The sequence below is a fragment of the Lontra canadensis genome, unplaced genomic scaffold (assembly GCF_010015895.1).
Source record: "Lontra canadensis isolate GAN:19392208 unplaced genomic scaffold, GSC_riverotter_1.0 scaffold2, whole genome shotgun sequence".
Taxonomy (NCBI): Eukaryota; Metazoa; Chordata; class Mammalia; order Carnivora; family Mustelidae; genus Lontra; species Lontra canadensis.
In genome coordinates this window covers 34,337,882-34,353,331 of record NW_022630996.1, presented here as the reverse complement: position 1 = coordinate 34,353,331, position 15,450 = coordinate 34,337,882, and the positions used below count along the sequence as shown (strand labels likewise).

The window sequence follows — 15,450 nt, the reverse complement described above, 5'->3', positions numbered from 1 at the left end:
AAGAGTTTTGTTGATACATGAATAACTTGGCCCTTTTTGCTTTTCTCAGCAACAGAAGAACCTTGAAGGCTATGTGGGATTTGCAAATCTCCCAAATCAAGTATACAGAAAATCAGTGAAGAGAGGGTTTGAATTCACTCTTATGGTTGTTGGTAAGATATGTTTTCTTACTAAAATTGGATTTTGATCTGAGTTTTAAGTTACTAATCAGCTCTGAATGAATTTAAGAAGACAGTAGCCTAAATGACTGTTTTATCTTATTATATATCGTGTTATATCTTATTATGTGAATACATTTTTTAAAAGATTCTATTTATTTATTTGAGAGAGAGAGAGAGTGCTAGCGCATGAGCAGGGAGAGGGGCAGGGAGACAAGTAGACTTCTCACTGAATGGGGAGCCCCACACAGGAATCCATCCCAGAACCCTGAGATCATGACCTGAGCCAAAGTCAGATGTTTAACCTACTGTGCCACCCACGTGCCTCTTATGTGAGTACATTTTAAAATTTAAACTGGTGGCATGATTTATGTATTTTTTAGCCTTTTTTTTTTTTTTTTAAGGTGGCACAATTTTAAAAACTAAAAGTTGAAAAGCCGTGGTGGTAGAGGAATATAACACTGTAAAGAAATTCTCCTCAATTGGTAATGCTACAAAAGGAAATAGTGTCTTGTGGTTAGTTATTACAGGATAATTTTATTCTCTGGCTTATATAGTATAGAGGAGTCATATCACATGAGTACTTAAACATACGTGCTCTGAATTTGAGAAAGAAGGGTGGGGTAGAGGTTCATAATCATGCAAGTGATTACCCTGGAAATTCATTCGGTGAGTATAAGCTCTGTAGTGAGTGAATTACAGCTTTCTTTTCTAATTCAGTTACATTTTTCTTAAGTGTTTTATCCTCTGAGCACCATATTCTGCCTGAAGTCCATTTTAAGAGATTGTCAAAGGTTATTTTGACTGTATGTTGGTACCATCATTGTTATATTTGAAGAAACAGTATATCATATGTAAGATTAGTAATCTTTTTTTTTTTTTTTTTTTTTTTAATTAGAGTAAAAGAGGGAGCACAAGCAGGGGAGTGGGAGAGGAAAAAGCAGGCTTTCTGCTGAACGGGGAGCCTGATGCAGGGTTTGACCCCAGGACTCTGGGATTATGACCTGAGCCGAAGGCAGATGCTTAATGACTGAGCCGCCCAGGTGCCCCAGATTAGTAATCCTAAATGTATAATAATTTCACTTCATAGAAACTGACTCCTGTCTACAGCCATACCACCCTGAACATGCCCGATCTTTTCTGATCTTGGAAGCTAAGCAGGGTTGGGCTTGGTTAGTACTTGGATGGGAGACTGTGTGGGAATACCAGGTGCTGTAGGCTCTTTTGAAAGTAAATCCTAAGGATGATGAAACTTTGTATTTCTCTATACGTTTTAAGAAGGTGAAAGGCAGGATAATGGATACACTGTCCTTGACAAAGAAAATTGAGTTAATACTTTGTCTTTTTTGTACTGTTCATTAAATTTTGCTAATTATGTTCAACTCCTGTTGTTTTTCTTTGGGTATTAAATATTAGATTCATTGAATTAGCTCTGAAATAACTCCTTCATTGGAGGCGAGAATACTTTATCAATCAACTGGAATATTTTACCAGACGGTCACTTTGTGGCTGTTTGGAAATATCTGTGTTGTGATAGTTAAAGTAGTTAAAGCATGGTACAAAGTCTGCAAACTTGGTGTTTGGTAGACTTGGTTAACTTGCCTGTTTCTGGTTGAGTAGAAGCATAGTATACCCAGCTGGCAAATTGCTACTGTGAAGCAGAGGTCAGTCTAGATAGATGGTTGGATAAAACATGCAGAACATACCTTTCCTTTTATAGGGCAGTTAACATGATCATTATATGTAAAGAAATACTAAATCTTACCTTTACTTATATAGCATTTATGATCTTAAATGACAGACTGTAAACAAATAAAAGATCTTTTTGTAATTTGTAAGAAAAATTTCTAGGTCTGTTAGGAGAACTATAACAATTTAAAAAAATTTTCAATATTAAAATTTTAGTTTGAAGAATGACTTCTTGAACATATACTTAGTAGAATAATATCTCGGGATCAAGGCCAGATATTTGGTTTAAAAATCTCGAACATTTTTCCAGGTGAAAAAAAATTCAAGTCAGCTGAAATGATTTTAGAGGAAATATGCAGTCTCTGAAAGTATCTTATTAGTTTGTGAAATACAGCTTTTATCTTTTCTTTTTCTCAATATGACTTCAGCTGAGATTAAAGGAGAATGGGTGTTAATATCCTGACCCATTTCACCTTGAATGTTATTGTTTAGTTAGCTGTCTCTGTATAGACTTGTTGAATGCAAGGAGTGAATCTTGTCATCTACATAGTTGAGGAGTGTCTAACACATAGTCACCTTTTAAGTAAGTGTCTAATACTTGGTTGGTTTTTCTGACTTTAAGCCAAATATAACAGTATTGTTTGCAAATCACAGAAAGCTAAAGCTAACCTTGCTTTATTATTATTAACTGCGGGTTCTTCCTTATAAGCTAATTCCTCATTTTTTTTTTAATTTAAATTTTACTTAGTTAACATACAGTGCAATAATGGTTTCTGAGAATTAAATGACTGTCACATACAACACCCAGTGCTCATCACAAGTGCCTTCCTTCATACCCATCACCAATCAGGCCATCCCCCATCAGTCCTCAGTTTGTTCTCCATCATTAAGAGTCTCCTATGGCTTGTTTTCCTCTCTCTTTTTTTCTTTGCCCCCTTCCCATACATACATCTGTTTTCTTTCTTAAATTCCACATATAGGTGAGATCATATGGTATTTAACTTTCTCTGACTTATTTTACTTAGCATAATATACTCTAGCTCTGTCCACATCATTGCAAATGGCAAAATTGCATTCTTTTGATTGCTGAGTAATATTCCATTTGTGTGTGTGTGTGTGTGTGTCACACATATATGTACATACACACATATCTCACATCTTCTTTATCCATTCATCAGTGGATGGACATTTGGGCTATCTCCATAGTTTGGCTATTGTTGATAATGCCTCTGTAAACATCAAAGTGCATGTAGCCCTTCGAATCTGTACTTTTTTATCATTTGGATAAATACCTAGTAGTGCAGTTGCTGGGTCATAGGGTAGTTCTATTTTTAATGTTTTGAGGAACCTCCAAACTTCTCCAGAGTGGCTACACCAGTTTGCATTCCCACCAACAGTGCAAGAGGGTGCCCCTTTCTCTACATCCTTAGCAGCACCTGTTGTTTCTTGTGTTGTTAGTTTTAGCCATTCTGTAAGTCCTCAGTTTTGAGATATAAACTCAGAGTAGTTTTAGTTTTTATAAGGATTCTTGATTTAAGACTTTCATATTGATACAAACTGAAAATCTATATTAGCATTTGATTTCTTTATGAAACTCCTTTGTTGGAAAACCTTTATCCAGTAACCTTGCCTCAAAAAAGCAGAATTTATTGAGTACGTATTTAAGTGCCTTCTTTGTATCAGGGAGGCATAGTGTATATTCCCATATCTTAAAGGAATTTATAATTTAGACAACATAAAGTACACATAAAAAGGTAAGTAACATTTCTAGGAAGTATATATGAATAAATGGAGTCATACAAAAATTAAGGGTCATAGAAGTTGAAGGGTTTGGAGAACTTATCCCTGGTTAGAGCTTATTTCTGCCTTATTTGAGGAGGAGAGGTTATTAGGGCAGATTTTTAAAAGATAAGAATTGGGATAGCCATTTAGTGGATGGTCCACTTGGGAAGAAATAGCCAATACCTGCATAACCTTTTATGTGTCAGGCAGTGTTCTGAGTGTGTACCTAACTCATACAAACCTTAACAACAATCCTATGAAGTCGATATTACTATCCCCATTTTAGAGAGGGAGAAACTGAGGCATAGAGAGATTAGGTTACTTGCCCGTGGTCACATTGCTAAGCAAATGGTAAAACCAAACTCAGTCTACTTCTCAGTCTGGTGTGTTCTTAAGTACTATGCAGAGGCTCATTTGAGGGTATTGGATAAAGTGTGCCCAGTATGCCTTGAACTTATATGATTTCATCTGGATGTTACGTTTTTCCTAAAAAAAAAAGAAGGAGAGAAATGAGAGGGAATAGCGGGGCAGGAATGATTGAGAATTAGAGAATTTAAATACTTATGTGAGCAGTTTTTTTCTGCCGTTGCACTGGAATGAGTTGTGTGGCCTAGGGCAGGCATGAAGTGGGAGAGGTGAATTTTCTATCTCCTCATTTTCAGCTCCCACATACTTTCATATTGTGAATATTTTACCTTGCTGAATGTTAGTGTAGTGACAATATGGTGCACTAATATAAACTAGTTACTTTATATATTTTCAGACACAAGTATCTGTGTTGGTGTAGGAAGAAAAACAGGTTGTCAGTTTTGTATGTAATTGTGGTTTATGCATGATACAGGGGTTTTCAAGATTAAATTTGCCCTGAACATTGATTTTACCTGTAAGATATGACATTATAATAGTTGAAAATTAGGCTGGAAAGGTAGGGTAGCCTAGATTTTGAAGAACTTGATTGCCACCAGGATAAATAGATCGGAATTCTTGGTTTTGAATCTTTACTTGAAAATTTAGTTTTAAACTCAGTGTCAAGCATATCAAATAATGAAGACACTTAGGTCTCTAATTCAGCAGATTGTCAAACAGATTAGGGCTTGAAATTTTTTTTTTTTTTTAAGGGCTTGAAATTTGACTGTCTCTTGTGTGCTTCTTAATTAGACTTGACTATGCTGAGAAGTAAAATGTTAATTATAAAATCCTAATTTTACTAGAATTCTCCAGGATCTTAGAACTCAGACTATGGATTGCTTTATCTTACCAGAAAATATTTTTTAAAACAAGTGATATTAAATCTATTATTTTGAATTTTTTTAAAAATTGAAGTATAATTGACCCTACAGTATTATTAGTTTCAGGTATACAATACAGTGAATTGACAGTTCTGTGCGTTACTGTGATAAATGACCTTATCATCTGTTACCATACAAAGTTATGACAGTATTATCGACTGTATTTCCTATGCTGTACTTTTCATTCCCATGACTTATAACTGGAAATTTGTACTTTTAATTCTTAGAGGCTAAAATCCACAGTTCTGTCATTTCTGCAGTTTTGAACTTCACACAATTTTTATGGTAGAGGTTTTCTTTATTTAGTGTTTGTCATGATATATTTGACCTATACCAAATGTCTTAAGTAGCAGGATTGACATTTGTTTTGTCATTGGGAAGGAACTTACACTGCTTTGGCCATTTTGGGGATTCAAGTTTATCATAATGTGTTTTTTGTATATGACTTATAAGCTAAAGTTTAGGAGGTGTGTAGTTGGTAATAGGATATACATTGTCTGTCATAATTGTCATTTTCTCTGACCTTCATGTTGGTGTTTGAATTGTAATAACATCCAGAATTATTTGAAGAAAATGAAAGGTAATAATATTGACTCATTTTGTTTTTAGGTTGTTCGGCATTCTGTGATATTATATGTAATTCTGGATTTAAGATATGTTGGAGACTTGAAATGCTTTGAGTAATATTTCAAAAATTTCTTCCTTGAGCTCTATTTTTATTTTACTTTTGGTAATAAAAGTAATCAATGATTGTGCAATGTTGTGAATATAGAAGAACCACTGAATTGTACACTTTAAAGTGGTGAAATTTATGGTATGTGAATTTTATCTTACTTACAAGAAGTAACTTAAAGCAGAGGAAGTTTTGGGAAAAAAGAAATCACATACATCCACATATCCACTATTTTAATTTTAAAATTCGTTCTAGGTTTTTCATCTGTGTATTTTAAGATGTGCTTTTGTAATAAAGATAATGTGTTTCATTCATAAAAATTAGGAAATGCAGAAAAGCAAAATGAAAATAAATATTACCAAAACCTGTCACTGAGTTATCTATCTATGATGTTCCATGATTGCTCTCTAAAATAAGCAGTAAATTGTGATCATCTTTTGATGTTAGGTATACTTTGATAAACTAGCTATGCTTGTGTCATAGACTTTAATGGCTTGTATAGGTTGGGTATTCCATAATTTGCCATGTTGTTCAACATCAGGATAAATTTTTTAAAAGATTTTTACTTATTTATTTAACAGAGAGATACAGTGACAAGCAGGGGGAGTGGGAGAGGGACAAGCAGGCTCCCTGCGAAGCAGGGAGCCTGATGCAGGGCTTGATCCCAGGACCCTGGGATCATGACCTGAGCGTAAGGCAGACGTTTAACGGCTGAGCCACCCAGGCACCCTAGTCAGGATAATTAAATATAAACACGATTATAGTTCTGTCTCTCCTTGTATTTTTAATCAATTCCTTAAGATAAAGCTTTGGAAGTTTGAATTCCTGTGTTTAAGGGTTTTATTTTATTTTATTGTTATTGTTTTAGATTTTATTTATTTATTAGAGAGAGAGAGAGAGAGCGTGCGAGCGCAAGCAGGGGAATAGTCCCTGCCAAGCAGGGAGCCCAACATGAGGCTTGGGATCCCAGGTTGCTGGGATCATGGCCTGAGCCAAAGGCAGACGCTTAACAGACTGAGCTACTCAAGCACCCTTAAGCATTTTAGTAGATAATGCCAAATTGCCCTAAAATAGTTTGTATACCATTTTGCCCACTTACCTAATGTTGACAATATTCTTTTCTGTGCATACTCTCAATGATGGGTATTATAGTCTTTTTTTTCTTTTTTCCCAATCTAATGCCTAAAAATTGGTATCTTATTTTCATCTGTATTTTATTGTTGCTGGTTAACTTATTATTTTTTTCTAGTATTTATTTTTAGTATTGATTCTTTTGTAAGTAGCGTGTTCTAGTTTAATTTAAAAAGCTCTGCTCATTTTTTTTCTTTAATAAGATACAGGACTTCAGGATATTTATTATTATTACTATTCATATTATTATTAATAATAGTAGTAGTATTTGTTATTAGGTATTGGCATTTTTTGCCAGAATTTTTTCTGTGTTGTGTTTTAACTTGATTTTATGTTGTCCATGCAATCTTTTTTCTTATGGCTTTTGTTCTTGATGTCTTCCTGCTTGGTTCGAGGTTACTGGGAATTCCACTGTATTTTATTTAAGTATATAGACTAAAGGTTTAACTTTTTATTCTATAATCTTAAATCCATATGGGTTTTTTTTTTTAAAGATTTTATTTATTTATTTGACAGAGATCACAAGTAGGCAGAGAGGCAGGTAGAGAGAGAGAGAGGAAGGGAAGCAGGCTCCCTGCAGAATAGAGAACCCGATGCGGGGCTGGATCCCAGGACACTGGGATCCTGACCTGAGCCAAAGGCAGAGGCTTAACCCACTGAGCCACCCAGGTGCCCCGGTTTTTTGTTTGTTTGTTTGTTTTGATGCGAGATGTGAGACAGGAATTTGGTTTGTTTTATTTTTCAAATGGTTAAGTAGTTCTCCCCAAACCATTTATTAGAAACTTGATTTTTAAAAGATAATATGTGCGTGGTTGGTTCTCTTTCCAACCTTTGGTTTATTTCATTCAGTAGTTCTTCCTTATATAAATCCCGCATTATTAGAGTTATAAATTTCAGTAATTATGTCGTGATTTGTTTAGGAAGATGACTAGAGTTTATGTTAATTTAGGGAGATAGGCAAATAATATGTAAAATAATTACAGATTATATTATTTTCTAGGAAGAAAATAAACATGGTGGGATCTGTTTAGAGTTATCAGAGCAGATCTGCCTCTCTGAAAAGAAGACTTTTCTGTAACAATACCTGAAACACATGAAAATTAGGAAATACTAGAAAGAAGTAAAAATGATGAGATAATTATTAATATTTTGCTGTAGTTATCCTCAATATTTTACTTTTGACAGTTGCATAATATTTCCACCTGTGGCTATCTCAAATTTTAACCATTGCATTTTCATTTGATATTTGAATGATTTGCTCTCTTTGATCTCATAGTAATGCTACAGTAAAAATTCATGGAATGGAAAATTTGGTCAACATTTTAACTATGATGTTTAATGGCTGCATAATATTCTAATCTATGACTGAATATACCGTAATTTTTATATCTTATTTCTCCACTAATGGACAATAACTTTGTTTTTACCCCTACCCTTTACAAATAACATAGCAGTGAAGATTCTTAAACAAACAGGGTTTGTGTATGTGTGTTGGGAAGCAGAGGGCAGTATCTTTATTGATTTGTTGATAGTCCCTGAAGTAGGATTACTGTAGCAAATTGTTTCAACATTTCTGTGGCTCTTGGTACATATTGACAAATTGTTTTCTTAAAAGTTTGTTCTACAAACTATATACTTTAAAAAAAAAAGAAAATATTTTCTGCCTAATTTGAGATGTATAGTATAATTGAAGGTGGGGCTATTCATTCCCTGGTTGCTGAAGGGAAGAATGTAAATGTAGTTGAAGATACTGTAAGGGAATAGTAAAGGAGGACAAAAGTATACAAGTTAACTACAACATTAAATGATAACTGGCATAAGAAATATACAAACAGCATAATGCGGGAGTTGGAGAAATAAGACTATGGCTAAAAAGCAGACCACTGTCTTCAATCATACACTACTATTTGCTGGGAAAATAGTACATGATATTTTTAGTAGTCAGAATATCCACATTTTATACATTTAATTCTTTATCTGATTTACTTTCAGCATTTTAATTGTGGAAAAGTATAATTTAGAAAAACATAAAGCAGTTTTATAGACCGGGAGTTTTTCAATCTTGTAACGGGATAATGCCTGGATTGACATACATAAGAAATGTACTCTGGATAATATCCCCGTTTCATTTAGTAGGCTTAAAAAAAAAGTCATTCAGTGTGATTTTTAAAATATATGTAGGTTAATCCTTGAATTATAATTCTTAATCTATTTTGACTTCTTTTACATATTCTATCCTAATACAGTCTTTGAAAATAGATCATCGTCTATTGAAAATAGGGAGACGGGTGGAGGGTTGGGGATAAGAGTACGCTTATGATTAAAAACATGGCCACCCTTTTAATAGCCTTTCTGAGAGCACTAAAATAAATCGTATAGTAAATGGGGCTGAATTAGAGAAGACCGGTGAGAATGCTGATGTTTTCCAGCCTTAGGGAAATTGTTTTCTTGATATTGAATATATTCAAGATTCATTAGATAGATGGACTGAAATAAAAGTTATGAAACATTTGTTTATTTTAATTACTGGACTTTGGGACAGAAAAGAGATTACATAGTCTATCAATATTAAATTTTTTAAAAGGTTTATTTGAGGGGGGAGCAGTGGGAGAGGGAGAGAAGCAGACTCTTCCTGAATTTGGAGCCCTACATGGGACTGGACGCCACAACCCTGAGATTACGACTTGAGCTGAAATCAAGAGTCATATGCCCAGCTCAGGCCACCCGGGAACCCCTATCAATATTAAATTTTAAAAAGACTGGGCACTATATGCAAAGAAAGGTGCTTAGGACTTTGAAGACAAGGTAATGAAGGAAGCCCTTGTCAGTGCAAACTTCTTTACAGATTTTTCACACAGGAGAGAGTCTTTTAGTGTGTGGTTTTTCTCTTGGAATGGCAGGGTGCTATTTCTTGATCCTTAAGGGGCAATTTTGAAATCATCCATAATCTAGGGCATGGAGATCAGGTACTATTAGATTTGGTTAGGTGGGTCCATCCTTTTCCTAGGTAATTTTGTCACTTGTCTCTGAAATCGTTTTAAATATGAAATGGTATTAATGTCTCTTCTTTGGAGCTATAACTAGAGACAGCTCAGCACCACAGGAGGTCAGAATTTCCCCTTCATGCTCTTAGTACATTTTTCTTTCCAGAGCATTTTAGAACAATTAGAAATTGAGTGGTTTCTGTGTTAGTAACCAGGTTTACTCTGTTCCAAAGCAGGAAGTTCTCTATCATTTCATGCTTTAGTACACAGCAGGAAGATTTTGTTGGAAAGATAATTTTATGCTAATAAACCATACTTGTTTCACCATTGAGCTTCAGAATTATTTTAAAGGTTGGAAAGATATAACCTGCCTGCCATGAAAGACCTTACAAAGGTGGTTAAAGTTGGGAAAGCCAACCTTGTTGATTTTATTTAAATTTTCTGTTTGAATAAACAGAAACATATTTAAGTATATAATTTTCATGCATTTACATTTGAGTTTTTTAAATATATATTTTACTATGTAGGAGTGATAATTTAAGGCAGTAGCGAAGTTACTGAAGATTCCAAATCAGATTTTTTAGGGGAAATGGGGGCAAGCAAAATGAGTTCACTGACTAAATTTCCTGAAATAAAACTGAGATTTTTATTATGTATTTTTTTTTCAGGATAGTTTATGATATATAGATTCTCCAAAGGAGTTGTTATTTATCTAAAAAATTGGGAACTATAGGTACAAAGTATTTTATGTAGTTAGAAGCCCATGGCATTGATTTATAGTGATTCTTGTGCTGAAGTAATGTTTTAATTAATTTTGAAACAGTTCTAAGCACAAAAGTTACAAATACAGTATATAACTTTCTTTCCTTCCCCCTGCAAACATTTGAGATGCATGATACTTGTGTGTTTCCCTACCTTGGTATATTCTCTTATGTAACCATAATACACTATCAAAATCAGAAAATAACGTATGTATATTTCTATACATACATATATGGTTACATATGGACACAGGAATGTTCATTTACATTTATATTAATCTGTATCTATCCCTCTCTACATTTGTATTGAAATCTGTTAAGTTCACACTGATATTTCCAATTTCAGTTCATTACCTCAGGGTTCCTACTTTTCATCTTTTCTTTAGTAGTGTTTTCTGAGAGAAGAAACCGTTACCCTAATATGTTTACTTACTTGATCAGTTATGCCTGTAGATAACTAATCAGCTATATTCCCCAGGCTCCTCCCTTCTCATCTCTGATGCAGTGACCCTGCTCTCTCCTCTCAAGTGCTATGACACCCCATACCACACTAGTCTTCTCACATAGGTGCCCTCCTCATCCTGTTTAGGTTCAGGTCTTCTCCCAGGACACCTTTCGAAGCCATCTTCATTTTGCAGTCTCTAACACACTGCTCTTAGGCCACTGTAGCTCTCATTCCAACATGGTCGCCTTCCTTTCTCAGACCCAGATAATGATTTTTGGACTGAATTTTCAGGGAGGAAAGTGGAAGAGAAATAGCTGAAATAATTTTGAAGGCTTTAAAAACTTATATTGAATTATAGAATTCACTGGCTTATGAGTAGAAGAAATAATTTGATTTTTTTAGATGCTGAAAAGAAAGGTAGTAAAATTATAATTTGGGACTGCCATAAAAATGACTAATGGGGAAAAAACTTTGGAACATTTAGCTTGAGAACTTTTGGTTGGCCTCCAAATTTATTAACAATTGAGACAAATAGCTTAATATTTAGAAGGAAGAAAACTTTAGACTTGGGGACTTCTGTTCTTGCACATAGAACCCTCGAGTAAGCAGATGATAGTGTATGTCAAGGAATCAAATGTGAAGGATGTTTTGTGGTTCATTCTTAACTAAAGCTTTTATGATAGGAGACCATGAATTGTTTATTATGTTACAAGTGGTATTCATTACAGTAAAACATAATGGTGAGATTTCCATAGTATCTTGTCACGGTTCTAAGAATGGATTTTAATTGAATGATCAGTAAGTCACCTGATAAAACTGATAAGCAATAAAGTACTAGGAATTATGGATTAATAGGATAATATAAAATTGAAAATGACCACTTCAACACTCAAAGGAATTTCCAGGGAAATGCATGCTACTAATTACAATTTAATTTAATAAATGCTTTAGTAGTACACATTTAAAATGCCATGTAAAGAGTCAGGGGAGTTATTATTTGCGCTTCATGGGGATATCTTATTTGTCAGATGGGATAGAGTTCTGAAACTGGAAACTCTGTGTTGTGCTTAAATTTCAAATGACTAATTCATTTTGACAATTTTGTAAAAGAGCTAGTTAACAGTTATGCTTTTATTTATGTTTTTAGCATATAATAAAAATCAGGTTTCTATATTTAGCATAAATCTACTTTCTAATACTTAATACAGCAACTGCTGTATTAAAAAGGAATATGTACTTAGCCTAGTTTTAAATTCTAATTTCTGCCACAAATGAGCTTTTTGACCTTGGCCAGGTCACTTTGAATCTCAGTTTCTTATCATACATTTATCAGACATTTTCTGTCTAGGTAAACGGACATTTACCTAGTTAGGTTTCTAAGTTAGGCATAGGGCTAAGATTAAAAAAGAGAGAGAGACATACCCCCTGAGAATCTGAGGATTTAGGATGGTGGTAGAGTGGAGACAGTTGGACAATAATACTGTCTGCTATGTGTAATTACTCCTTTCTCACAGAGTGCTTGAGATAATTGTATATATGAATGTACTTTGTATATATAATGTATCTATTAAATCTGTTAATAAGTAAAGTATTAAAATCAAATTTTTACTTTAAAATATTTTTACTTAAAATATCAATTTTAAACATAATTTATTACCACATTTTTATGTCTTAATTTAGTTTTAAGATCCAAATATCTGTGATGAGGAGAAAAGAAAGGTCAGGGGTGGTTGAGAATGGTATGGCAGCTAAGAGGCTAAATACTTGATTAATTCTTACTTTGAACTTTTGCTTTGGCTGAACTCCTTTGATATAGACATTCAGGGTATACATGTTGTCCTTTTACTTTGCAATTCAGTATAGCAGCAGAGCTCTTTTCTGGTGAGAGTCAGACTTAGCTAATTTGAAAGATGGTTGAGAATTTGCTCTTATTTCCCATTTTAAGCAAGGTAGCTTGCATTCTTATTAATAAAATATGATTTTTGTGCATGCCTGTTCTGTGCATTTCAATAAAAATGAAGTTTGGGTTTTGTTCAAGTTACTTGCGTGACATTACTAATTAGTCTTAAGGGGTACACTTGCTTTATAGTTGCTACAGAATTAATGCTGTCCTTTGTAAACCTTTTGAATATCTTATTTTTCCTTGAGTGGGTCAGGTATGTAATATCAGTGATATTAAGAATGAATCTTAGGGATTGTTTTTAGGGTGACATTAAGATTTTAATTTTGAGGGGTGCCTGGCTGGCTCAGTTGGTTAAGCATCTGTTGATTTCTGCTTAGGCCATGATCTCAGGGTGGTAAGATTGAGCCCCGTATTGGGCTTCACCGCTGGGCATGGCATCTTCCTTTGCCCCTACCCACTCCATCTCTTCAAAAAAGATTTTAATTTTGAGTCTCAAAATTAATTTTTCTCATATAGTTTGGTCTTTGCTTTTGTTGTTGAATCATGTTTCCATAAGATTTCGTGTCATTCAGCAATTAAAAGTAGTATTTCTGGCTCAAACCATCATTATAGATAATTTTTATTAAGGAAGAGACATTATAAAATTTTAGTCATCTAAAAGGCCAAATAAATGAAGAAATTAGATGAACTACATTTTGATCTCAGTTTGTTACCCTGGCTCCTTTAATCAAAATCATCTGGGCTTCCTAGGGCTCTTTGGTGGCTCAGTCAGTTGAGCATCAGACTCTTGATTTGGGTTCAGGTCCTGATCTCAGGGTGGTGGGATGGAGCCTCGCCTAGGGCTCCGTGCTCAGCAGGGATTCAGCTTGAGATCCTCTCCCTCTCTCTCTGGCCCTCCTCCTGCTCATGTTTGTGCATGCTCTCTCTTTCTGTCATATGAATAAATAAAATCTTTAAAAAAATGAATCTGGACTTCTTATTCAAGATGCTCATTCCTGGGAATTTGGGAGTCTGCGTTTTGACAAGAACTGTCCCTTACTCCCCATTCTGAAGTTTAAAGAACACTGCTCTTAGTCTACGTTAATGTCCAGAGAAAGGAATTAAATTATACATTTCTTTGAAACGTAGTTGTATTTTTTGATAACTCATGTTTTTAGATATAACAAAGATATTAAGATACGTAGTTTTAAAGTAGTCTTCCTATAAATCTATTACTTGTTACAAAATAGTTGTCCGTTGGAAATGTAATACAGAGGAGTAGATAGAATGTTTTAAAAAGAAAGAGGAGGGGCACCTGGGTGGCTCAGTGGGTTGAGCCTCTGCCTTCAGCTCAGGTCATGATCTCAGGGTCCTGGGATCGAGCCCCGCATCGGGATCTCTGCTCAGCGGGGAGCCTGCTTCCCCCTCTCTCTCTGCCTGCCTCTCTGCCTACTTGTGATCTCTCTTTCTCTGTTAAATAAATAAAATCTTTAAAAAAAAAAAAAAGAAAGAGGAAATCACTAATTTTGATATATATTCTGTGTTTCTTAGGCAGAGCAGTAGTACCATATTCCTTTTTATGCACTTTCTTCACCTAATGCAAGACAAGCATTTTTCCATGTCAAACAGGTTTTTAAAAGCAAAGTCTCATCACAAGTGCCCTCCTTAATACTTAAAGCAGCTGTGTAGCACTGCATGTTATATGTAAGTGATGAATTAGTAAATTCTACTCCTGAAACTAATATTACACTATACGTTAACTAATAAGAGTTTAAATAAAACTTGAAACATAAAAAAAAATAAAGATTTTGGGAGGATAAAAAAATAAAAACTAATTCTCAGTGGCAGATTAATTTTATTTTTATGAGTGTATCATATTTAGCCTGTGCCCATTGTGGTACCCAAAAGATTGTCCTCTTACCCCAACTATTATTTGCAGCATTTTTCCCTTATGCATTTGATCTCTGAAAGTGGATGACACAGTCAGGGATGGGAACTGAAAATGTTATACCAACTTAAACAGTTACCATAGATGTGCCAGAATGTTTCAGCTTATCCTTGCCAAAATAGAGTAGAAATCTTTTTAAAATGTCAAATAAAGCAAAATGATGTTGCTAAATTAGTATTAGACAAAAGTTCTGAATTTTAACTTGTAGGCCCTTGATTACTGATGTGAAATTTTTAGTCTAGCTTTTTCTCTTGTTTTGTTTGTTTGTTTGTTTTTTGTTTTTTGGGTTTTTTTGGTCTAGCTTTTTATTAAACATTCATATCACTAACAACAATTTCTTTGTATGCATACTCATGTTGTTTTGTTTTGTTTTAAGAAATATTGGTAAGACAGATTAACACAGTCACCAGTATAATTCATAAAACCCACCATTGGTCCTTAGTGTGTAAGTTTTGGTATATGAGAGTTATAGAACTTGAAAGAATAGGTCAGGCATGTAGTTCAGGTGATTAAAGCCTGCCCACTTTGGCTTTGAAAGCCACTTCTTTAGAACCACTTTATAGAATATGCTCCCAGCCCAAGCATAAATCATCTTGTTGCTTCACCTCTTCTGTCCACTAGATCTCTAAGTAAAATTCTTTCCTTGGTATATTCTATTTCCTTTCCTGATATCTTTGCCTTTACTTACCCTCTAGTGTAAACATTGGC

At 34.3% G+C, this 15,450-nt stretch overlaps 1 protein-coding gene and 1 non-coding gene across 7 annotated transcripts in view; both read left to right on the top strand.

The window, feature by feature from the left end:
- The window catches only part of SEPTIN7 (septin 7), a 115,641-nt gene that overhangs the window by 34,027 nt on the left and 66,164 nt on the right, over positions 1–15,450 (top strand). For all 6 annotated transcript variants that reach the window (XM_032871701.1, XM_032871667.1, XM_032871676.1 and 3 more), the window contains one exon: positions 50–152. In XM_032871701.1, coding sequence (XP_032727592.1) covers positions 50–152 — 103 coding nt within the window. The remainder of the gene's footprint in view (positions 1–49; positions 153–15,450) is intronic.
- Positions 1,261–1,379, top strand: LOC116878833. The gene has a single exon (XR_004384889.1). It is a non-coding gene; the product is annotated as a 5S ribosomal RNA (ribosomal RNA).